This window comes from Ceratina calcarata, unplaced genomic scaffold (genome assembly GCF_001652005.2).
Source record: "Ceratina calcarata isolate Rehan_Ccalc_2016 unplaced genomic scaffold, ASM165200v1 scaffold97.2, whole genome shotgun sequence".
Classification (NCBI taxonomy): domain Eukaryota; kingdom Metazoa; phylum Arthropoda; class Insecta; order Hymenoptera; family Apidae; genus Ceratina; species Ceratina calcarata.
Window position 1 is genome coordinate 1188015 of NW_017181113.1, and position 26141 is coordinate 1214155.

General features: G+C 41.7%; 3 protein-coding genes and 1 long non-coding RNA gene across 4 annotated transcripts; 1 reads left to right on the forward strand and 3 right to left on the reverse strand.

The window, feature by feature from the left end:
• Nucleotides 1–12912: 12912 nt before the first annotated feature.
• On the reverse strand, nt 12913–14612 carry LOC113465170 (uncharacterized). The gene is made up of 2 exons (XR_003390008.1): nt 13416–14612; nt 12913–13337 (listed from the first exon to the last, which is right to left on the reverse strand). It is a non-coding gene; the product is annotated as an uncharacterized LOC113465170 (long non-coding RNA).
• Nucleotides 14613–15406: 794 nt separating this feature from the next.
• On the reverse strand, nt 15407–19252 carry Mlc1 (Myosin light chain alkali). Its single transcript, XM_018036158.2, has 6 exons — nt 19171–19252; nt 18917–18944; nt 17685–17993; nt 17385–17471; nt 16904–16973; nt 15407–16045 (listed from the first exon to the last, which is right to left on the reverse strand). The coding sequence occupies exons 1-5, from the start codon at nt 19171–19173 to the stop codon at nt 16942–16944; spliced, it is 459 nt and encodes a 152-aa protein (XP_017891647.1). The 5' UTR covers nt 19174–19252; the 3' UTR covers nt 15407–16045; nt 16904–16941.
• A 606-nt stretch (nt 19253–19858) lies between these two features.
• On the reverse strand, nt 19859–21562 carry LOC108631816 (uncharacterized). The gene is made up of 3 exons (XM_018035981.2): nt 21469–21562; nt 21042–21253; nt 19859–20589 (listed from the first exon to the last, which is right to left on the reverse strand). The coding sequence occupies exons 1-3, from the start codon at nt 21554–21556 to the stop codon at nt 19924–19926; spliced, it is 966 nt and encodes a 321-aa protein (XP_017891470.1). The 5' UTR covers nt 21557–21562; the 3' UTR covers nt 19859–19923.
• Nucleotides 21563–22222: 660 nt separating this feature from the next.
• LOC108631817 (uncharacterized) lies at nt 22223–25030 on the forward strand. The gene has a single exon (XM_018035982.2). The coding sequence runs from the start codon at nt 22223–22225 to the stop codon at nt 24932–24934; it is 2712 nt and encodes a 903-aa protein (XP_017891471.1). The 3' UTR covers nt 24935–25030.
• The last annotated feature ends 1111 nt before the right edge of the window (nt 25031–26141 follow it).

The window sequence follows — 26141 nt, forward strand, 5'->3', positions numbered from 1 at the left end:
TAAAAGACGTAAAAAATTCCAGACTTTTTAGGCTTGTATTTCCTTAAGTCAGTTGTTTCTTCCAACTTCGCACGTGCAAGTGGTTTCATTCATTAAGGACTGAGAATATCGCTACCTGCGACGTGGATCATTCACGAATTTCGAAAATCACGGTAGAAAAACGAGAGATTTTAAAAGCGATGCGAGTACCAAGAGAATGGGTGGTACAGTCGATAATCAATCGAACCATCGGCGTCTCGAATTCCGTGCTTAAACATAGACGGAACCCTGCAAAAAGCTTCTTTCACGACATCGCTCCACGTCTATCGAGCGGATCCTCAAACACGGACAATTCAGAACAACGTATTTTTTTCTCGCATGACAATTTCACACAAAAGCCTACGGACTCACCAATGATTCACCGCAGAATGAAATATCCATAAGCATTAGTTTTTGTTGCTCCAGTTTGAACATTCAATGCGCTATTGTTCTATTCATTACTTAATTGGCTTTTATATGCCGTGCTATTTTTATATATTGTCCTTTGAAGTAGTATAAGAAAATAAAGAGATATCTAATAGCTTCCTGACAGATTTTTCATTACATAATTGTGATAATTGATTTAAGTGAAATGTGCATTTCCAAATGTGTAACCAAATACTGTGCAAATATTTTATAGGTTTACGGAATTAATATTGATACTGCGAGGTGACTTATCATTTAAACAGCACATCGAAATTATTCAGAAACGATCGAATTACTAGAATTACGAGTTGCATAAGCAGTGCCAATCATTGCCACAAATAGAGTACTTAAATGATTTCTACATTTATAGTAGAAAAATTCCTTCCTTACAGTAATTTTGATTACTTTCATAAAAAAGCAATTACACTATATTTTTTTCGGATAATAAATAATTGGAAAAATTGTTAATTACAAAAATGTATCACGATCCGGTACATTTTTTATTATATTAAAACACAGAAGAATTGTATTTAATTAAAATTCATATAAATCGACAAGACTTTTATCCAAAGACGTAATAAAGAATGACGTAGTCTGAGAATCCTCGCCTTATCTACCGCGAAAACAGGTCACAGAGAGTCTAGACTTTTCCGCGAGCCAAAACGGCCGAGCCGGAATTGATTGAGCTGGCATCGCATTCAGTACGACTTCGACCGTTCACAATTTGTCGTAGGCTTTGTTTAAAAATTTGATTAAAAAATTGCGCGCAGAACTGTCTTCGATTTTTCTCGTAACGTTAGTTAGCAGATGTTCCTCGCGAGTCAGACGTAACGTGAATCGACCGAGGATGCTGCATGAGTCTCCCTTACCTGGGACGATAGTCTCTACCCCTCGGCGACGAAATTCGCGATATCCCAAGGTAGTCCGTCGATCGGTGTGCCTCGCGAGAAACTGGCCTGTCCGAGTGCCAGAGAATCCTTTCTTCTGCGAAGCGCGTCCGTCCGCTTGTCCTGGCGTGCTCGCTCTGCTCCTGCGCCCCGACGCTCACCCGACTCGAGCGGACAACCTAACCCGAGTCACTCGATAAACCCACCCACACGTATCGCACATATAGACACGCGGGTTCGACGCGAGCTTTTGCGAAACACAATCTATCGATAAATTATGTATATAGCTTCCATTTTTTGCACGCAACGGACGTTCTTCTCCACCGTCCGACGCTTCCTTCCACGGCTCGCTTCCGCGGCGGAGGTACGAGCGACGATGCACTCGACGTCCGATGGAATTTTATTCGACGCGAGGAAATTGGGAAGGTAAATGTTGTCATTGGGTATTGACCATTATTTGCAAACAGCGGATGGTGTCCAATGTTAAATTGATTTTTATGACGGTTACGTAAGTGTACTTGTCGTTGCGCATGATTGGTGAGGACGAATTTAAGGGTTGCAATCTTTAGGGTCGACTCCTATGGAAGGCGAGTTCGTTTCTAATAATTTATTGACGCTCGGTTTTACATTGGTTAATTTTTATCAAGATCGCTTCTCGGTATAAAATGTGGATGCAAAACTGAAATTATTCTTCGTAATATTTCTTGATCGTGTTATGATGACAGAAAAATGAAGGGTGATTAAACGTGTTGGTCGCTTTTATCCTAATTACCGCGACTTCGAGGAGCAACTGTACATTTATCCTGCGATCACGAAGGGGTCGAATAACTGGTAGCGCGACTAAAGCGCGGCACACCCTTTTCTGGTCAGCCACTTTAATTCCATCGTTATTACATTGATGCGACCCCAGTATTCTAGTTCGCTTGACACATTTCAAACTCCCACGACTCTCGTGATATTGGAACTTCGTCAAATCCTTAAATGATTCAAAACACTTCAAGAGTATAATAGATTTCACACAAGTTTGTAAATGCGATTTTCATCGTTGCTTTTCCCAGTCGATGGTCATTATTAAATTCTCCAGATGAATTCTGAGAAGCTTACCGCTTCTAAAATCGTTGCAGCATGTCCGTTGGTTAATCACCACGTTCATCATGCTTAAGTTCATTATGTTCTTAAGTCGTTCATTTCGCGCCTCGTGGAGATCAAACGTAACTTCTTCAATGAGACAAACGTCCCATTCATTTAAATTTGTACCCCCTACAGAGTACCACGTTCTACGTGACGATACGATCGGGAAACATCAACGTGTGCAGTCTCTTGCTTGTACAGTTGCCACGTCTTCTTGCAAAAAGCACGGCACGAACAGGGGATCAATGAATTGAATTGAATTCATAATTACCAGCTGTTGTAAATCGGAGATTTTGCTTCACTTCGCTACGTCCTCTAATCTGTTAATGAATTCCCTTACCTGAAACAGAAAGTTTCGTCGCGTTAAAGCGAGAGGTATTTTACAATAAATTATTTGATATCGTTAGTTGGAAAGGCAAGAGCGCAAACGAGAAGGACGAAATCGATACGAGCTTTTGAACCGTCTCTCGGTAAAAATGTTTGCGAAAAATTTCCTAGCGAATGTTCTGCTATTTATTGATTGTTCACAACAATATCGGAAGAGTGAAATAAATAAAATACCGATTGTAGATTCACTTTTAGTCTCACGATTCGATTTTCTATACATTCGTTTTATATTTAACTTTCAAAAATTGGCATAAACTCAAGTTCCAATAATAAACTCGCTGTATTTTGATGTCACCATTCTCTTGTCCATTGAAATACTTTTAGATGTAGTAGAATAAGTCTGTCACGTTCCAGTAACGTTGTTCAATTTCGAATGTGAAATACAAGTTAATAAAACGGAGGGCAGACAGAGAGGCACAGAAGATACGTTCGAAGTAGTAGTGGTCGTGACTAATCAGACACATCAGCGGAGAAAGTGCGTCGAATCTTCGCACGAGAAAGGGAATTCTTAATTTACGGTTGCATAGGATAAAGAACAGGTAAGAAATTTTATAGCAAGGTCTACCGTTTCTGGTAGACGTGCGTCTAGTCGAAGATTACTAATCCACAACGAAGGAAACCTTGCAAAGTCCCCTTTGGAATCGAGCCACGACTCGGAGTTCTCTCATATCGTTAAGAATCGATAATGCAGCTCATCTTCTCTCGAAGTTACTTACTATTTACCGATATTCATTTCCTGGTAAAACAAGAGACCCCTGCGGGTTCAACTTTCCACGTGACGAGACAGCATTTCTTTAAAGATGAACGAATCTCTGGCTAACTGAATGCTAAACAGTTTCTACTATTTTAGATTCTTGAGAATATTTATTGATTATTTAAACTCATCGCCACGGGAATGGATTCTTTTTATCNCCTCTAATCTGTTAATGAATTCCCTTACCTGAAACAGAAAGTTTCGTCGCGTTAAAGCGAGAGGTATTTTACAATAAATTATTTGATATCGTTAGTTGGAAAGGCAAGAGCGCAAACGAGAAGGACGAAATCGATACGAGCTTTTGAACCGTCTCTCGGTAAAAATGTTTGCGAAAAATTTCCTAGCGAATGTTCTGCTATTTATTGATTGTTCACAACAATATCGGAAGAGTGAAATAAATAAAATACCGATTGTAGATTCACTTTTAGTCTCACGATTCGATTTTCTATACATTCGTTTTATATTTAACTTTCAAAAATTGGCATAAACTCAAGTTCCAATAATAAACTCGCTGTATTTTGATGTCACCATTCTCTTGTCCATTGAAATACTTTTAGATGTAGTAGAATAAGTCTGTCACGTTCCAGTAACGTTGTTCAATTTCGAATGTGAAATACAAGTTAATAAAACGGAGGGCAGACAGAGAGGCACAGAAGATACGTTCGAAGTAGTAGTGGTCGTGACTAATCAGACACATCAGCGGAGAAAGTGCGTCGAATCTTCGCACGAGAAAGGGAATTCTTAATTTACGGTTGCATAGGATAAAGAACAGGTAAGAAATTTTATAGCAAGGTCTACCGTTTCTGGTAGACGTGCGTCTAGTCGAAGATTACTAATCCACAACGAAGGAAACCTTGCAAAGTCCCCTTTGGAATCGAGCCACGACTCGGAGTTCTCTCATATCGTTAAGAATCGATAATGCAGCTCATCTTCTCTCGAAGTTACTTACTATTTACCGATATTCATTTCCTGGTAAAACAAGAGACCCCTGCGGGTTCAACTTTCCACGTGACGAGACAGCATTTCTTTAAAGATGAACGAATCACTGGCTAACTGAATGCTAAACAGTTTCTACTATTTTAGATTCTTGAGAATATTTATTGATTATTTAAACTCATCGCCACGGGAATGGATTCTTTTTATCTGTTTACGATCCACTCATCGGCGATCATGTGCCGTGACATTTATGTAACCCTAGAGCTTAACGATTCGGATGAACGCCTTCCCAAAATGTAATCCTTTGATCGATCGATGGGGACAATGTGTCATTAAATACTGATCATGGCTACCTTGTCGAAACTACTAGAGTTAAACGGAAATGGATATAGGAAGAGGTTGGATGAGAAGTCATCAACATCAATGAAATGACTTCATCATACTTGAGCATTGATTGTAATAATTATAATTAGCTAATACTTTTTATACGTACATAATGAATCACTTTTTTATTATTATATAATTAACGATCTTTTTATTAATGAAAATAAGAAATTCAAGTAAAAATTACATTTAACAGAGAGAATGAAGTTACGTGTCATTGATTGTACTGAGATTGCGTCAACTTTGTTCCCTGACCTCGCCAATGCAAATCTAGTTAGCAAGAAAATATTCGTTGAAAGTCTTCCGCCCGGATCAGTGTATATCTTTCATTCATCATTTCTCGTACTGCCTACGACATAATGATTTAGCATACGTACAGGTTTCATATGCATAATGCGATGTTATAAATGTCGGTTTTCCATCAATGTAGAAGCCGCGGCGATTCAAGGTGTACATTCCACCTGTATATCATTATGGATCCATTCGGTGTATACAAGTGACATTTACGAGAATTAGTCAGAGGGGAAAATAAAAAGGTGACACGTTGCTATTCTCGGAGCGTGGACTGTGGACCTCTACTTATTTAAACTCGTTGGATTTCTTACAGTCGCTTGAACCGAAATAATGAAATTCTGAAATCAGGTGTTAAAGCATCTTCGAGGCAGTAATTTAGACGGTGCATAAAAGAGATACACGGTTTGCATCTTGTCCAGGATGTTATACAACTAGTCGACATTGATTTTTTTCGTTGCAGCACGTGCGAAACGAAGTACTTTTGTACCGAGATACAGCATACACCGAGAATAAGCAATTTTATCTTATCAGAACACTTTCGAGTGCGATTTCTTTATAATTTCCAACGCCGGACGGTACGATAGTAGACACGAATTCTAACGTGAACTGTCGCAATTATTCTTTAGCAAGCGGCCGCGGTAAATGCGCAATCATTAAAAGCATGGCGCATGTGAGATGTGCCACGATTTTGGGTGCGGTTACATCAATCGGTGTCGCTGTTTAATGATTTAATTTACGAGCTCACTATGTCGGATCCAGCAACTATACAAACACGCCCACGTTGTACGCGGATGCGCATGACTCTACGCATTTTCTCTCTCTCTCTCTCTCTCTCTCTCTCTCTCTCTCACGCTTCCTTTCCTCTGTCCGCATCTAGTCCCTCCTCTATCTTGATAGTTATCTACATTTAGATACCTCACGCCGCCGGTCGATTCGCGACACTTAAAAGTTATCTTTGCTAATTACGTAGGTAACCTAAATTCCACCTATCTAACGTCTTTCAGATCTCCAAGTCGATTACGCTTTGTTCGCTTACTATAATATTTTTATACAAATAAATTGAATTGTTTAAACATTAATTAAAACATGATTTAACTAGCAGACAATATTTAGAATTAAACCTGGAGGTTTTTATCAGGTCTCAATTGTGGCTGAAATTGAATTAGCCAATAAGAACACAAGTGACATTGAGTTTTTTGAGGATTTAATTCGTTCAATTAAGGGATAACTTTTTCTTTAACTGACTGTTAATGAAGCAATCGGTTTTTGCTGATGAGCGACGAATACTTCTATGTCTGAGACGATGATTTGGTCCATTAGCGGTACATCGTACAATTACCGGTAAGACGATATGGCACATTGGCGATTTAACAATCGGTTACGCCTCGACATCGGGATCCATAATGATAATTGACAAGGGTGTGCCCGTTACTCGCATCAACTGACTTAAATAGAATCGGTTGCCTTATTAAGGTACTAACAGCATCGCCTTTTCTATACTTTTTGCAGTAATTAAAATCAATTACCCACTGAATTAGTTTCTTTCCATACTTTTCATTTACGAAAGCGTGGATGTACATTGAATTAAACGAGTTAAACTGAAAACGATTTTGTATTCAGTAACAGCGCATTTCCTATTGTTAGTTTTTCTTTGAGTATTCCAGGCTGTATGCAAATTCGTTGTTTGCCTCAGCAGCTGGAGCACTCGTTAATTATTGCATGTTCACAATTTCTCACTTCCTGTTTTACCTGAGAATAAATTATTTTATAATTGTCTTCATTTACTTCATTAAATGTAATTTTCGATTTTATTGAAACATCAATTTCGATAATTTGACGAGATAATTAACAAAGCACAATGGAGAGGTGATTAATAATTCGCGAGGACACTGACTATTTGTGAGACAGGTGAAATTTTGGGCTGAACCGAAGAATGCTTTCGCTCTTGGTTGGAACACGGATGCTGTGCGACGGCGACGCGTCGCGTCGTTTTATTATCGATTCTCCTGTCTGGCGTTCGTGCGAACCCTCTGGCTCTGCTTCTCCCACCCCTATCGCCGTGTACGACCCCTCACTCACCCTTTCGCTCGGGCTTTGTGCAAGTACGCGCAGCCCCTTCCTGGTTTTCGTGAAACAGTAAGCGAACGCGATATAGCCTCGCTCTCGGTTAAAAGGCGTGCCATTGTACAAAGTAAATAGAGAATCGAGTGACAGACACTCCGCGTATCGAAGAAAACTTGACAAGACCAACGAGCAAAAATTAGATTTCTCAAAGATTTATAATTAAATAAGAAACAATTTGTTATTTAATATTGCTTGTATGCAATATATAGGGTGTCTCATAAAAAGTGTTTGATCCGAAAACAGCAGATTTGGTGGTAAAACAATAATTTCCTTTTGCAAAATGCAAGATCGGACGTATAATAAAGTGAAGAGTACGTTTTTTATGGAATGTATTATTCTCGGGAACTGTGATTATGTCAATCTAATGCACGTTTATGTTTTATTCCCTATGCGTTACGCTTAGTCACCTGATTATGAGATTAGTAGCGGCAGTCGGAAAACGATTATATAACAACCACAAGTAGTTCTAATATTGACTCAAGACAAGTTCTTAAAGATGTACACAAGTACTTGTATCATAGTAAACGCTGACAGATTCGAGCAGCCGTGATCGCAGTTTTAGTTACTCGCGGTCATTACCGAGGTATGACGTCAGTCATTAGCATATGTTAAGCCAGTCTAACGTCACTTTCAGTTAGTCAGTTCGTGTAAAAAGAAAAATTACTGATTTATTGAAAAAGGAAGTTCGATCCAAGAAAATGTTATTCTTTTCTTTTGACTTAATTTTGTTTGTAGAGTCACTTCTTTGTGACTTGTATCAATATTTCGGTAACATACATTTATGACTCAGCAGCAAGAATTTGGCGCGTTGATAATAATCGTTGTTATCATATCGGAATTAAGAAAGCAGTTATCCATTCGATTACACGAAAATCCAGGCTTTACTTTCTGCTCGATTTGACGCTGCGATATGGGTAGATTTTCAAGTATTAAAATTGAAATAAGTTTAATTCTATGCACTGAGAAATAATTACTAACGTGATTTTATTTTCTAGTTAAATGTAAATTAAAGTTAAAAGTATATACACATAGACTATTTACGTGTTTATCTAATCATAAAGACCTTGGATGAAACTGATTTCCATTCTTTCCATATTTTTTCATACTTCGTTTTCACAATGTAATTAAAATGTAAAAAAATATTAATGGATCATCAACTGATATCTCAGCAATTATAGAAAAGTAGTATTTAATCAATTGATTGAAAAAATGAGGTATAAATTAATTAATTCGTGTCTTGTCTTCCTTGAGAAAATTAAGAAAATCGAAAATGAGATTCATTGTCCTCAGCTGTAAATTTCCTTCCATCAGGACCGGATTCGGTGTACATCAAACTGTTATTTATTAGCAACTGGTTTTATCAGTATTGCGCGACAACGCGATTGCGATACAATTTTAAATCTGACGTAACCGGCTTACCTGTGTACCGTCGATCGAGGCGTTATCGGTATGCGGTGGTTGCACAGCTCGAAAGAAACGACATGTCAGGTGCGCGTGTATCGAGCCGCGGCTTAAGCCTCGTTGGCTGCGGAGTTTGATCGTACCGAGGACGCGTTTACGGGAGCGCTGCGCGGCCTTTAACGGAAAGCGGAACAAATCGGTGAAGGGGCGGCTAGCCGGCGTCCGAATGCGGCTCCGTACGCGACAAATTGATACCGAAAGGTGCACTGGCTCGATTCGCTTTAAGGGAAATCGTTACCAACTTCGGTTATGTAGATTAAGCGCGTTGCACCGACGCGATACAAAACCCGAGAGACGTGCGCCTAACTCGGAGACAGTCGTTACGAGATGTTTGCTCGCTCGAACGCAACATCCTGTGACCAAAATCGTGACGCGACGAGGTATGCTACCGTTCATTCACTATGTAAAATCGGCACGCGAAATGCTAATGACAGCGACCGTTAGGACGTCTGTTTATTCAAGTCGCTTCTTAACGTTAATTACACGGCTTCATGCTATTACCAATGACTGCTTATCTGATAAGCTGCTTGAGGTTCTTGTAAATCACATTAACGAGAATGTTATCAGTTTATGTAAATTCTTACTTTTAAAAATAGAATTAAAATTATTGTTATTAATTAAACTAATTAATAGACTATAATTCTTATCTTTATAAATAAATTTTAGGATTCGAACATCCATCACTATTGGCATGACTATTTACGTGTTTATCTAATCATAAAGACCTTGGATGAAACTGATTTCCATTCTTTCCATATTTTTTCATACTTCGTTTTAACAATGTAATTAAAATGTAAAAAAATATTAATGGATCATCAACTGATATCTCAGCAATTATAGAAAAGTAGTATTTAATCAATTGATTGAAAAAATGAGGTATAAATTAATTAATTCGTGTCTTGTCTTCCTTGAGAAAATTAAGAAAATCGAAAATGAGATTCATTGTCCTCAGCTGTAAATTTCCTTCCATCAGGACCGGATTCGGTGTACATCAAACTGTTATTTATTAGCAACTGGTTTTATCAGTATTGCGCGACAACGCGATTGCGATACAATTTTAAATCTGACGTAACCGGCTTACCTGTGTACCGTCGATCGAGGCGTTATCGGTATGCGGTGGTTGCACAGCTCGAAAGAAACGACATGTCAGGTGCGCGTGTATCGAGCCGCGGCTTAAGCCTCGTTGGCTGCGGAGTTTGATCGTACCGAGGACGCGTTTACGGGAGCGCTGCGCGGCCTTTAACGGAAAGCGGAACAAATCGGTGAAGGGGCGGCTAGCCGGCGTCCGAATGCGGCTCCGTACGCGACAAATTGATACCGAAAGGTGCACTGGCTCGATTCGCTTTAAGGGAAATCGTTACCAACTTCGGTTATGTAGATTAAGCGCGTTGCACCGACGCGATACAAAACCCGAGAGACGTGCGCCTAACTCGGAGACAGTCGTTACGAGATGTTTGCTCGCTCGAACGCAACATCCTGTGACCAAAATCGTGACGCGACGAGGTATGCTACCGTTCATTCACTATGTAAAATCGGCACGCGAAATGCTAATGACAGCGACCGTTAGGACGTCTGTTTATTCAAGTCGCTTCTTAACGTTAATTACACGGCTTCATGCTATTACCAATGACTGCTTATCTGATAAGCTGCTTGAGGTTCTTGTAAATCACATTAACGAGAATGTTATCAGTTTATGTAAATTCTTACTTTTAAAAATAGAATTAAAATTATTGTTATTAATTAATCTAATTAATAGACTATAATTCTTATCTTTATAAATAAATTTTAGGATTCGAACATCCATCACTATTGGCAATTATCCCATGAATGGAGAAGAGATGTGACCAAGGCCAAGTAGTGCAGCGCTCCGCGGGAGACACGCACGGCAAATTATTACATAATCGTGAATTGCTGTAACGACCGTTTCTAAGAATAGACATGATTCCAAAGTTGCTCTGAAATCCCGTGAAAACATTAAAAATTTCTATTTTTACTTGCTTTAACAAAGTAGGAAGAAAACTGTTGAATTCTTAAATCATACAGAGATTCCATGTGTCACTCGAACGATCGTATTGATTCTATAGGTACGTATGTATAAGAGAATAGACCGAGCGTTCAATGTATTTTTATTGACCCCATAAAAGAGAGAAAACAGGCATTGGAGGAGTCTCTGTTTCTCTCTCTCTCACATGTCAATAGAAAAAACAGTAACTTTTCCATTCATTGTCATTCTTTCAATCGCCTGGTCTAAAGGTTCAGAACAGTTTCCATATGTCACTCGAATAATCGTATTTATTTCATATACATAAGAGAATAAATTGAGAATTCAATATATTTTTGTTGACTGAATAAAGAGAACATGCATATCGATAAAAAAAATACACTGTTCCATTCATTTCCTTTTTTCAAACCTTGGAAAGTCTGAAATCTCCCATTTAGGTATTCGATCAATTCTCATATAATTATGATTGATCCATATTAGGTTTTGTCAAGAATTTGTAAAAGATTGAAACATTTGACATAGAGTAAATATCCCAATTTTTGTTCACTAACTTACGATTACATGAAAAATGATATAAGAAAAGGTCAGTGAGTAGAGATTGTTATGTGAATCGAAATGGGGTCATTTACAATACGTTACAAGGTTCATCTTGTTGCGAGCAGCAATGGAATATCCGGTAGGCTTGTTAGTACGTAAAGAAAACAGTAACAAGGGAGGAGCCCGCAAATTTAATATTGCACTGGAATCATCAGATCGTGTCTCATTAGGGTCCGCGTCGACGGCGACGTGCCTTTAGCCTGTACGACCCCTCATAGGAAGGAAGCCCCTCCGAAGCTTTGAGAAGTGGGTAGATAATCACGGATGCTGTGTAGGTGCGTCTTGAACGAGGCGGGTCGAGGGCTTCTCCCATTTTTCCGTGTATTCATCGACGGTAGATTCAAAAGAAGTTTGCCGGTCGGTGAACCCGGCCGAGCCACTCGATTCGGCGTCCATTGACTTTCAATAAATCTGAAATTCGCCTCCGCTATCGGGTTACATAAAACGCTAATCACGTGGAGCGATGCAATTCCGACGAAGTTCGCAGGTGGTTACGCGTGAGTTTGGTCAATAATTCCGGCCGGGACACGGTATACTCAATATTTTGGCCGATATCCTCACCGGCGTCAAGAGTTTCATAACTGCAACGCGGTTGGATCGAGTGGGAACGAGGGGAAATTGATTTTTCATTGCCCTACACGAAACTTTCTTAAGCTCTTGTTTGCCGAGGATTTATAGAATAGTTTAAAGGTGAAAATCTTTATAAGCAAGTACGGTTCTCGTATCAAAAAATATATTAAGCATATAATGATAAAAATATATTTCTTAGATGTTCTGATATATTTATTAACATTTTATCTTGGATTTAATGTTATATTTATTTATTAAATAAGTATTGTTGAGTATATTGAATATCAGTAAATAAAACATTGTTTCTTATGTGTCTTGTCCATAACTGATTAAAATTATGTCCAACACTGTCTGCGAGTAATCGAAGCTGTACGGATGAAATTTCAGTGAATCGTTATTTAAAAACTCGTCGGTCGAGATTAATAAGCTGTAAACTACACGGTTTGCTCGCACGGTTACTTATTAAAGACTTAGAAGTACATGAAAATAGATACTGTTGTCAGACAACTATATAAGATCATTCGATACGTTTGTTATTAGAATACCTGACTCAAACGCAAACCTACTAAACCCGGATAAACGGAGTTAACTACGAACTATTAGTGGAATAAATTAGCCATTAACAAACCTGATTCCTTTGAAAATAGATGTTGCGATTCATTAATTGAGAGAAAGACGGGTATCGTCGATGCGGCGTTATTGCATAAACATTCTGGGAACTCGAGAGTACGATGTAAATCGTTCTAATAATCGCAATGCACGGCAGGGCGTAAAAGCGGGACGTAGGTAACGAGGAGGACCTTGGCCCCCTACTCGTGTAACGATAAGCATTCGCGTAACGATAGGTACTTGCGTGCTAGTCATGCGCATGAAATTTAGCAAACCATTCATTTTAGCACGCATGCTAGCAGAGCTACGTTGGGTAAAAAAATCACGCACTCTAACTCTTTAAAATTTGTTTAATTTGCACAAGCCAGATCTCAAATGAACAACATATTTTTATTACAAATGCGTTACATGATTATATGAATGTTGAAAATCTGTTCTACTGGCACGCAAATATTCGGCGGGGACCCTTCGCACACGTCGGAAATTTGGCCGGAAGCGAGAAATAAACTGCGGACGCCAGTTGGCCCAAAGTATTACTCCATTTGAGACGCGAGAACGAGGGAGGAAGGGTGGGGCTGGGGGGTCATCCGATTATGGTCTGAAGCCGATCATCGAAGGTGAGCTCGGTCAATTTCGCAATTACACGCCCACAAAACATCGTTAATTCATTGCCGTTCATCAATTTCCTAATTGACACAGTCGTTTCTTCGGTGAACCATTCCACCCTGACAAGGTAAAACTGCTGATTTCCTCTGTCCTGAATTAACACTTGCATACCAGTTAATTGATATCTCTCATTGTTTCACGTAATTAACAGGACGAAAGAATTTCATACATTTTACATTATATTAAAAAAAAATAAAAACAATATCAGACGCAGCGTGGAATTGGGAGCCCTCGATAAAATTTAGGACACCTTCGCGGATACTGAATGAACGAGTCGAGTCATTGTTCCCAGAATGTGTAACGATTTCGCCGAGACTTCACACTACGAGCAACAATGGTACGCAGCGATTATCTTGATTCCCGTAAATCCAGGACAAGATGAGGGATTAATTATGTACGGGTGTCTGGCAACACGGTGCATTGAAGTTAATCAGCGTCTAAAAGACTTCCCAGTGGTACGATTCGATATTACGTGCCGGGTTTTCTCATCGCTTTGAGTCTAATGCCCCCGGACACCGAGGCCATTGTACAGTCCCCGGCGTAAACATACGTACACGTCTACGTATCTCTTCCACTAATTGCACGATTATTATTCCAGATACAGTTAACAGTAACAATGGCGTTTGTCGTTGTTCCCGCGCTAGAAAAATAGTTACTGCCTTTCAAATCATTTTCATGTAGTATACAATGCCGCCCGGTATTCGCGATACTCATCTCGTCCACTGTCGACTATAAACCCGAGGGGAGAAAGATTTTCATTGCCGTACAGATGCTGTTTCTAAGTGGAAAGCTTTATCAACAAGTGTTCATCATCTCCCGACTAATCGATACGATGTATTTTTGCATCTCCATCAATGGTTCTCAACATTTCCACCGTTACCAGGGAAACAGTTTCTCTTCGAGAGCATCCACTGCGCTTGGCAAAAATAATTAACCGAGAACGTTCTCCGGATGCTCGATCAATTCGACAAATTCTACCACGATTTAACGTCACTTCTATGCGAGAGTAAAGAAGATCTGTCGTATTTTCCGACCGAATCAGCACCCCTTTATCGTTTGGACCCTATAAACCAGCCCATAAATTCACACCCTTCGCCAGACATTGCCCTCGACCACAGAATACGAACACAGATATCCCCTAAGTGGAACAGCCGTCGATATCTTCGAAATGAAAATGATTTCCCATTAAACGTGCCAATATCGCAACGAGAGGGCTGCAATGTATCACGTAGAACGGAAAGCATCCGATCCCCTGACAGCATGTCCAAGATGGCGAACCACGTACTCCGCTGATAAGCACTGTGCTCCCAGAGCTACGTGTTCGTTTTTGAAAAATACGCGAGGTTTTTAGAGAAAAAGAAGGCCAGACCAACCTGTTCGCTGGCCGACGTCGTTCCGCTGCAAATTGCAGCTGCCGGCGTCGCCCTTGTTCGAGTTCATCTGTACATCCGTCATCTTCTCGGTGGCCAGTTACGAGAGTCGCAGGTCTACGAGGCTGGGTCCTCTATTTTATATTTTTTTCCTTTCCTTATCTTCTACGATTTCCCACTGCCCACGTCGTACGGTACGCGCGTCGCGGCGGGAATCGGTGGTCCGGCAAACCGGCGATTTGAAACCGAGATACCGTCTGCGATTCTATGCGACGCGAACGAGTCTGAAGACGAAACGCGCAACGCTTGCGACGCGTTTGAACTGACTGGCTCGGCCGGCGGCTTTCCGGGATCACCCGAAGGCCCCACGCCTTCAGCGTCGGAAAACGCCGACCGTTCACGAACGCTGCAATCCTCCTCGCTTGCTATACGTTCGTGCAACTACTCTTCGGGTACTGCACGTACGAGCCGAGCGGCGAACGGAGTCGTGGCTGCGGTCCGCGCGCATCGGCTATTCACCCCTTCCGACGAATGCGACGCAACCCCCTCACTAGTGATTAATTCTTTCGCGACGGGAGGACGAAAGCTTCGCTCCCACAGCGGATGAATTAAAGTAATTGAGAAGTGCAAGCTAGAAATGCTTTCTTTATGAACAGTTAATTAGAAATACTTTCTATTAGCAAGCTAAATAATCGTACGTTTGGGGGCATTGAAATGAACAGGCTTGAGCATTTTTTAAATTCCATGGAAATTCTATGAAATAATATGATTTCTAAATGATTCATAAAGATAAATTTATACAAAACATGTTTATACTTTTATTTACATCGCAAAAGATAACATTCGAGGATTCAGCACGAAATACGATGTACAAATCGGCGGATATCGGTCAATTCCCATGAGAAAATTGTTAACAACGTGAGACAGTCATTTTTCACCTCGTTGCACCCGAGGAGTAATGTTTATTAAATTAACAAATAATAATTAAAATAACAGAAGTGTTTCCACATTCGGTTTCTTACAGTGTCAGTAGACATATACTTATTAAATATTGTACGACGTTCTCAATAAGAATAGACGTGAGTCATGTGACAAGAATTACAACCGAATCGTTTTACACTCGACTTTTGATTCAATTTTACATTCCGTCCACCTCGATGTCTGATGGTGTTTCTTTCTTTTTAAAAAATAATTTTCCATTGAAGTTAGCGTTAGTATTCAGAATGTATCTAGTCGTTTATTATAAGTGTCGGGTTTTAGCGGCCTTTTAAACTTGGGATGTTTAAGTTTACGATAAATATACGGAAGTATGAACATGTCCCTCGCTGACGTGGATATCGCCGACGAATGAATACCGACGTTGCGGTCGTCACGTTGTCACTTCAATCTTCCTCTGCCGCTGCTCTATCGCACAATCTACGTAGGAACGCTGGAAACCAAACGACGTACATTAACAATTCATCTATAGGGAAATGTGGCGCAAGTCGAATGACGGTGTAAAACGCTAGGAAACGTCTGCTCTTGTAATTGGCTGGAACCACTGGCCGTGAACCGTCAATCGAACTTGTCGCCAGACGCACAAGTAATAAGCCATACTGAATATGATAAGCGTAAGAAATTCGCAAGATTTCGTTGTATGTCTGGTTACGTTTTGTATAAATTCTGGAGGAGACGTTCTAAGCTGAGAAAACCTTTTAGGCATTTGGAGTTCGGATATATTACGAACATGTACACTCGCGAGTCTTCAGCAATGGTAATGAAAGCATCTGTAATTCAGATAGAGAGTGAACAGGATCCATCGACGACAGCAGAGGTGAGCGAACAGTCAGCTGGTTTCGTCAGAATGAAACGTAAGATCGAAAGACCATTTTTCATGCTACGAAGTCCATTATTATACGAGTTCGATTTCAATTTTCTCGAGGAAATAAGACATTTCGAGATCGCCGCGAGATCGCGGTAAGCGGTTCGGCTTGAAGCACCGTTTTCTGAAATCCGCGTCAACGACACTCGTCAGCGACGGACCTCGTGCATGAATACATCTTAAGCGTTTGTAGTTGTTGCTGTAAGAACTGCACAGAAGCGGGTTATCGATTTCAGCATCCCTGCCACGTAGATTCGTCGCGCCCTACAAAATGAGACCGTGTGCGTGGTGGAGAACGCGGAGGGAAATCGTGTTAGTCCGTACGTACACGAATGAGCGCATAAGAGTAGAAGCAGAAGAGTAGGAAGAGGTTGGAGAACCAAGAGGAAATGCTTGCGGTGGCGAAACGCTACAGGGTGTACTTACGAAGGGCGATATTTGTGACACTGACACTCCGGCATTTCTTACAATAGCACCATCATCTTCTTCAAGAACGCTGTGGAACACAAAACACGTGGAAATGTTAAACGGTGGGAATAGAGGAGTCTGGGGCCCGATCGATCCCTGCGAGCTCCTTGGGCATTTTCGGCTGCTGCGTGACGTGCTCTACGGGACTAAACTACTCAACACTTTTTAAGACGGGGAGACAAGTGAAAAGGGGGCGGTATCTCTCGTGCCTAGACATTCTACTGTAAAATCAAAATCAACATCTACTAGTGGTAGAACGTCTAAACTTGGTGAACAAACCGAGTGACATTTTTAACTGACTACTGCTGCTCTTTCTCTTAATCTAGGCAACGCTCTATATTAATGTGTGACGCTGGTGCAGCTCGTCTACCACTCTTTGTCTCGTCGCCTATTTCGCCGGATGCATGTCTTCCTTTCATCGAAAGGGATCGATACTTACGACCATAGGGGATGAAACCGTCTTCGTCTTCTGGGTCCATACAATCCTTCAACACCTGCTCTACTTCCGCGTCCTCCAATTTCTCACCTAACAAAATTTATTACAATAACATTATACATCTTTGCCTTTAGACATCAAATAAAAATATAAGAAAAATGCGATTCAGATCTTTCATTCTTTCAACCTTCACATTTTAATCTCTCCGTATTTATCATAATTTGTAATGTAAAAATTTTTGTATTAATTATAAATCATGCAGTCTAAGAGAGGTGAACGAATGGATAAAAATTGCTATAGTACCAAGTGCAAGCAGCGTGTGTGAAAGTTCAGCACCAAGCATCGTCCCGTTCTCCTGTTTGTCGTACAGTTTCAAACACTCTAGGAAGTCCTCGTAGCATCCCTGATCCTTGTCCTTTTTGCACTGGCTGTAGATCGGCAGGAACTCGTCAAGTTTCAACATCTTCTCGCCCTTCTTTTTCGTACCGCCGAGTTTCTCAATCGTGGCGTTCGTAGGATTCAGGTTAAGGGCCCGAAGGACGTTGCCAAGGTCGACGGCGTCGATGACGTTGGTGCCATCGGCGTCATAAATGGAAAACGCGAATTCTACCTCTGTGAAAAATAAAATAATACACAATTGTACGATCGATCTTCTCCACTTAGGGTTGATCCTGCTATTTAAAAATTGGCAGATCCTTCCTGAAAGTTACAATTTATTGGTCGAGGGGGCAGTGTATCACTTAGGAGGAAGTGTCCACGAAAATTTGAAGAGGAGAATGCCAGAACGCGAAATCTGGGTTAATATCAGACGAAGCGTGGCTCTTCGTGCGTACCTGGTTCAAAAATATTGTTCTATTTTAAGCCGGAGCGGCTCCCACCCGGCGACCGATTCAAGAACCCGTTGGTGGAAGTAGTGGGTCAGATTACCCCCGCCGAGCCATATAAGAACACGGCATTAACTATTTTTGAAATGGCGCTTCCCATTCGGGGTGGTTACACCTCTGTTTTGCCGGTTACCCACGCTTACGTAATGCTTGTCACGCGGTATATCGGGATACTGTCTTGTGCATCAAGAGCCACGATAAAAGTAACGAAATGCGTTTTCAATATTCCATTTTCCCTATTATACATCCTATCACATTTTTTAATAAAAGAAATCCACTACCTTAAAGAATGTCAGATCGAATGATGAAATGATAAAATTATTCTCTTCTACATTTTTACAGTTCCCGAATAATCTATATTTAAATCTTTACGCAATTTAGAATTTCATTGTGTAAAAATTAAACGTTTTTGAATCTGCATTTTGTTCCTGAGTTATTTTCTTCAAGGCGTAAGTAAAAATAGTACGGAAAATTTTCTGGCACGTTGCGTCACACGGAAAACTTGGAACAGTAGAATCCACTCGATACTTCACTTCGTTCGAAATTTATTTTAATAGTCCGTCCCGATTTTTCGTGTAAAATATCGAATGGCACAAGTGAATACCGAACACGTACGCACAAATGAAAAACGTTCCGTATGCAATTACTCACTTTCGACTTCCTTGGCACTGAGATCCGCCTGTAATATAAAATGATTACTTTAAAAAAGAACATTTTTTAAACGAATATATAAAACAATAAGAATTAATGTGAATAAAATAAAANCCAACAAGTTTTCTCTAACAGTAAAAATTTTTCGTTTATTAAAAACGAAATTCGGATTTAAAAGAAAGAATGTTAAATAAATGAATGAGAAATTACTTGCAATTAAAGAAGGTTCGAGTAGGAACTTTAAAAAGACTCACCATTGTAGTATCTGTTGCTATGAGATGTTAATCGAACGGAGCGTGAACCAAAAGTGGTACCGGGTGTTACCAAATTTATTCATTTTATTTCTGTAGATGGCGCGGTGGTCAGGACACACGAGAATCGCAAGAAGAGGGTCCAGGCTCGAGAGGCTCGGCTCGAACGAAGAGGGTATCGGCAACGCCGCGGTCCAAAAACAGTTCGAGAGGCAATCGCGGGCTAAGCTCCGTGCTTCCTGCTACGGTAAATGGTTTTCGGCGGTAGTATTCGTATGTCAGGGCTGCGAGAACGCGGAGTATATTCCGGCAAACAGAAATACACATTCGGCCTTCGATGACAATCAGTTAGACGCGACCTATCGAAGAGACCAGATCTCCTCAAGCCAGCGAATTAAAGACACGTTTACCAAAAATATCATTATATTGTATAAAAAGCATATCAGGGATACATGATTTCTTCCACGGTGATCCTAAGAACGCGTGGAACTTATTTCGCGTCTCATATAACTCGGTGAGAGCTCGGCGTACGCAAACTATGCCGCCAGCCGATGACTAAATTAGGGAGTTATTTTTATCAGCTCGACGCTGTGCAACCGGTAGCACATCTCTCCCAGTCTCCCTTCTTCTTTTTATATTTCTTTTTATAAAAACTAGTTTTACAATTGGACGTTGAAGATGGACGTAGCACGTTTCGTCCGATCGTTCTAATAACGCCGTCGAGGAAAGAGCTGAACGTCCGTGCCGACGGTGAAATCATTTCTTCCGACGCCCGAAAACGGTCCGAAGCAACTTCCGTGTCCTACTTAAGATGCCCTTCTTCCGCTCCTCCGACTGCGTTACGCTCGGCGACTTATGTTTCGTTCTCTTTGACGCGTCGGGCGAACACTCCTGATCGGGTATGGGCGACGGCGTTATTTCCTCGATCGCGACTTCCTCCAACGAGGCGTTCCTCGCGAACAGCGTCGAATGGCCGATGAACGACGAGGACGTCGTGCCCTCGAAATCGAGTTCACACGCGATGTTCCTGAAATCCGATGTCGAATCGGTGGTGCTCTCCTCTCTATCGTCGACGCTCTCGATGGTTCTTATGAATTGTTCCTCCCTTTCTTCCCAAACGGCGATCTTGTCTTTGCTGATCCTGTCCGGCTCGTCGTCCGTTCCTCTTTGGTTCGCTTCCTCTGCCCTTGTTTCCAGCTCCTCGATCATACGATACAGCAGACTAGTAGACACCCTCGTCGCCTCGTTTGTATTGTCGCTCTCCATTTCCGGACGCGTACGCGCGAGGTCCGACGCCGTCGTCTCGATAACTGCGTCGTGTACTATTTGGTGCACATCGCCTTGACCCTGAATTGTGCGCATTTCTGTAAGTTCGGGTGGATCCAGTGAAACGTTTTCGATGCTATGCACCATGTGCTTTACCTGTGAATCATCGAAATACATATATTCACTGCGTTCAATGAATCATCGAAATACATACATTCACTGGCTTTAAGGAAAAAGAGGAACTGAAGAAATGATGCATGTGACATGTGTATATCAAATAGCTTAGGGATTAAGTAGGCAAGTCCCTGAATAGGTAATGTTGGAAAGAAAGATATTGGAATTAGGAGTGAATTAGAAAGGAAAAAAGAAATAAATTTTTCAATAGCCTCACGAAATTTCTAAAATTTTCCACAATCTTTTATTAATATATCTAATTATGTTTTATATTATTATTATTACATGTTGTTATATATATTATATATAAATCTAGTAATTATACCTAATAATTGTTAAAATTTGGATGCTTTGTCAGTGTTTTTATTAAATAAATTATACAACCTTAATATTTAATTTATTTGATAGGTCAATAATGTTCCCCAGTGGTCTACCTGGTTTTCCAACGTGGACAGGTGGGAGGGTACGGAGGTTGAATCACCGATTTGCAATTTACGTAAACCGTGTACCATCTTCTCTATCAGTATGTTCGTCTCCAACTTGCTATAATCCGCGCGCAAACGGTCCTCCAGAAGTTGCGTTTCAAGCGCGGACTCTGGCTGCCTCTCACTCGATTCCGACCGATCCTCCAGAATTTCTAATTCTTCTGGCAACGTTAATTTCCATAAAGAATTCAATTTATCAAAGAGAACATCGACGTTAACGAAACTAATATTGGACTTAAATTAAAATACGCGTCAGGTTTGATAACAGAAAATTGCTAACGCGAGGAATATTCGTAAAACCCATAACGGAAACGTGTTTCTCAAATGAAATTCCATTTTATCTATGCACTGTTAACGGGAAACCATGGCGTCCTACCGTTTTTAACGTCCATCAAGTCGAATGCTTCCAGCATGATCCTGTCAATTAAACTTCTTGCAAAGGCTTCGACCATAATTTGTGGCATTGTCAACTCGGCAAGGAACTGAAGTCGTCGGTAACGATCGTCATGTTTTCCAACGTGCATGGCAAACACGCGTGCACTTGAATTTCTCCACTTACCACACAACGCGTTCCCGCACGTTTTCCCTTACTATTTCGTTATTAAATTTTCCACTGTAATACCCCAACAGTTTTCTTTCATAAATCAATTAATAATAAGTATTAAATATGAATTGAATACGAAATTCGTGTAGGGTCGTCGACACCCTAGAAGTGATTTTATATTACATAATGTCTATTCATACGATGGAAGGTGGCGGGACACGCTGAACCGTACGTTTCCAAGCTCTTTCTCCTACCCTCGCTTTTTAAATATTTATTAATCTCTACATTATTACAGATTTTCTTGACCTATTGCCAATTCCATTCGCAAATCAATGCCAGTCATTTATAAAAAGTCTTAACCTACAGAACCGCAAAGTGTCGTTTGACAATACTCGATTCCATCAAAATTCCTCAAAACATATTGATCAATCGTGTCGAAAGGAAGATTCTGTCAGAGAACTCTGATATAATGTACTCTGTAAAACGAATTACTGTCTGCAATATGAAAGAAGAATCCCTTTCAAACTACAATACAAAAATCATAATTGTTCACTAACATCAAGGGCCACTTGATTATTTATTAAAGATGGATCAAAATGAGTATATAGAAGTAAGAATCTTTGAATCTGTCGGAGAAATACCGAACGCCGAGCGCGAATACTCCATCAAAACCTTAAGCACGATCCCTGAATGCGACACCTCGAAAGTTTCCCGCAATAAGCAATCATCGAATTCGAAGCCGATCATCGAATCCTATACGCGTTCTAAGAAGAAGCCGGGCTCGCCCCGAGCTACGAGTGTGCCATTAGACATCGATTTGCTGCTGCGATACTACGCCTGCAACTCGAGCATGGAGAAGTCGATAAACCAAGTCCTGGCCAGGTCGAACGATCAGGTTTGCAAGGACACGGATCAGAGTCCATTGCTGGAGTTGGGCGCGGCGTACAAAATTTGCAACTCGCTGAAGGAATCGGCTTCGAGGAATTCCTTGCTGTCCACGTTCCGATTTCACGATATATTAAACAGATTACAATCGATGGTTCGCCGATGCAGTAGGGAAACTCTGAACGAGATTTTATCCAACGACCCGACGATGAAAATCTGCGAGCATTGCGGAGTGATCAGTTGCTCGAAGCAGCGCGGTGTCTCCGTGGACTCGCGGACATCGCCGCCGAAGACTTCTTATTTCTTGAGCACGCAACTATTTCCTGACATTGCTAGCAGCGGTGACGATAAATCGGAAATGCAGTACAAGCGAAGATTGAGTAAAGACGCGAAGAGACGCAATGATTTGCTAAAAGATGGGAATGCTGGTTACCAAAAACGCTGGGATAAAGAGAGACGTGGGAGGGGGATGAGTCTGAGCATCGATCGGGACAACGATCTCCGTACGAGTCCTCAGCAAGTGGAAATCATGGTAGCGGAACGAGAGAACGACAGCGAGACACAAGGAACTTGTTCTACGCAGGGAGCGACGACAAAGGAAGAAGATAGATTGGAATCGCAGGATCAACAGATTAGAAATTCGCAGACGGGGAAGACGATCAGTAAAGGGAAAGCTAAGAGCGGAGCGTCTCATCAACCGAGAATTGTCTCTAATTGCGAGGAGGGAGACAAAGCCAAAAGTGACACCGCTGCCAATGTTACGAGCACTTGCTTACGTGAAGGGTATTTTAATTCGGTAGACTATAAAAGAGAATTTCTAGGCGACGTGTCTAATAATAAACGTAACGAGTGGAGAACTTCGAGCAGGGAGCGGCCCGGTGTCAAGGAATCGGGCGAGAGAGTCGTGAGAGACGTCTTGTATGAAAATCCTAAGTCGCGTTTCGATAATCTTATAGAGAAAATTTGTGCATCGGCGAACGATGGACAAGCTATAGAAAGTAAACAGAGTACAACGGATGCAGTTAGAATACCGTCCGCTGATGTAATGTCGTATTTGGCTTCCGGCCAGTTTAGATCAATGGACAGGGGAAAAAAAGATTTCGTTTCGCAATTGGACTATAGGAGTTGCGCACGTTCTAGACGTGACAACAACCGTAGCTTCGTTCTACATAACGAACGCGACTGCGACCCATGTCCGAATTCCGAATTTCTGATGTGTCATAAACTGATGCCATCCGGCAAGGTCGTGAACAGCTCGAAGATGCTGTCGAAAAGTTCTTTGAACTACGCGGAGCGTCCCAGGCACGTGGAGTCCTCGAGTAAAGCTCAAGAATTCAAGAGTTTCACTTATTTAATGGAAGAGGATTCGTTGGAAAATTGTGTGAAGCCGTCGTCCGGCTTGGAACAGGCTAATGAAAGCAACACGACGCTCTTCAGTTCGTCGTCGGCGGAAAATATGATACGCAAATGGGTGAAAGCTCCGCGGGGCAGTAAGGAGAGCAGCGTTTATGAGACGTACAAGAGTTCTTACACCTCGAAACCGTCTGCGATCGGTTTGGATGCGGGGGCGTTTCGAACGAACGAAACGTGTGGCTACTGTATGCTAACGAACACGTTAATCAACGGGCAAAGCTATTTGCAAGCTCATAGTACAAATCAGATGACGGGGAATAACACGAAGTTCGATCGACCGAGTATAGCGAAGGATTTCAAGGCGTGGACTAGTCGAGAATCGATAAAGAATAAAACGAGTGTATCGAATTCGAAGAAGAATCGGGACCAGAGTAAAAAATCGTTCAAAAGACAAATATTAACATCTCTGAGAAGTATCAAGTCCTTAAAGTTGTCGAAATCCAAGGACATTGAGGCAACCGCGAAATCTCCTAGTAATAGTTCGTTAAGCGACCACGTTAAGACTATCTTCCGGCGAATTTTTTACAGGGAATCGTCTTTCAAAGATATGGCGAACAGCAATGAGAGATTCAATAAGACGAACAACGTTCTGTCGCTCTATCGGAAGGTTTTAGAAGGCACGGAGAGAATGGACTGGCCGGCTTTCCAGCAGTTCGTTGAGAATCTGCATCCCGATCAGAAGAAGTCGTGGCGAGAGATTTGCAAGTCCATTAACGACGAGGTGAAGAGAGTGGCCGGCGAGGAAGACGGCTATACGGAAATTTGTATAGAAATCGCTTCCGTTCCGTCGATGGGCTACGAGGGGCGGAGAGGAGAGCGCAGTAACGAGATCGTGTTCGAGATGGATATTACACTCGGCGACGTCGAGAGGTGTCTCGGTAGGCAGTTACCTTATCCCGAGAAAGAGCAGCTCGCCGCCCTCGAGAGAGCCAGCGAATTCGCCAACGTTCGAAATGATGACGTTTGTGATACTGAAGTGGCCTCCAATCAAGCTGAATAAGCGGTGTCTTGCAATTTTCCTTATACGTAACTCCCATTGCTTTCTTCCTTAGCATCGAACGTCTGTACTCCCTTCTATCTTTTATCTTTTGTATACTTGATGGATCATGAAATAAAATTGTACTCTCACTGGTAATGATTTATGCTTCAATTCCTAAACCTTTGCAATAAAAAGAGTTATTAATAGAATATTGGGGGAAACGGTTGAGGCTTCTGTCTAAGGGAAAGTGATCGATCGCTCCGAAATCTCAGGTACTGTATAATGACACGATGTTGCGAAATGCTCAGCGGAAGCTCAGATCAGTAGGATTGCCGAGGGACGGAAAGATTTGGTTGAAGCGAAGGTGGGCTAGGTGGGTAAGTGGGTTGGTAGAGGCACGCCGGTGCGAAGGGTGGGTCGCTCCTGGTGAAGTAGGGGTGGTCCAGCGGAGCAGATTCCTGGGCTGATCGATGGAACGACCGGCGCATTGGATTTTCCAAGAGTAGCGCGCGCATTCCCATCCTTTCCAACAGCATTACGTCCGCCGAGTCTGTCTTTCAGTTACTCACGATCCTGCCGCGGTGGTGCGTCCGCCCTTCGGCGAGTGCGTACCTGTTCACGAGAAACGATGCAACCGTGTCACTAGGCCGTGCGTGTCGCACGTGATACCTGATCCGCACGGTTACTCGTTTTTCCTTGTTCCTCCGCCGTCGATTAATCGTTCCCGGAGATGCGATCTTCGCCGAATCTTCGGGGGCAACGTGCGCGATCGACCTTTTGAGAGAATAGATTTTCCCTCGATCCCCAGCCCCTTCGTCGCTGTATCTGAACGTAGGTACGTAGTAGCGCAACGTGTTCGGGCGCAGGTGAAAAGCAGATCGTTCTGATATTGGGTGAGATTGATTTACGGGGTGATAACAGGGCGAGCCCTTCCGTGCGTGTCGATCGTAACGCGAGAGAACCCGGCTGATGTCGTTTGGAAGTGAACGAAAGAGTATTCGCTACCGTCAGGTGAGACACGTGGCATCCAGATACTATAATGGATAGCTTCTTCGTTTTTCTTTAATACGCGTTGGATTTCTCGCCGTCTATAACCCGGGGGGTCTGAACGATTTTAGACGTTTCTACTGGAAACATGCATAAACGCCGGTCCTTCGATGGGAATCTCCAGGAACAGGTTTTGCCGATTCCGGTGCAGATGTTCCTTTGGCGAAAGCTGAGGTATATT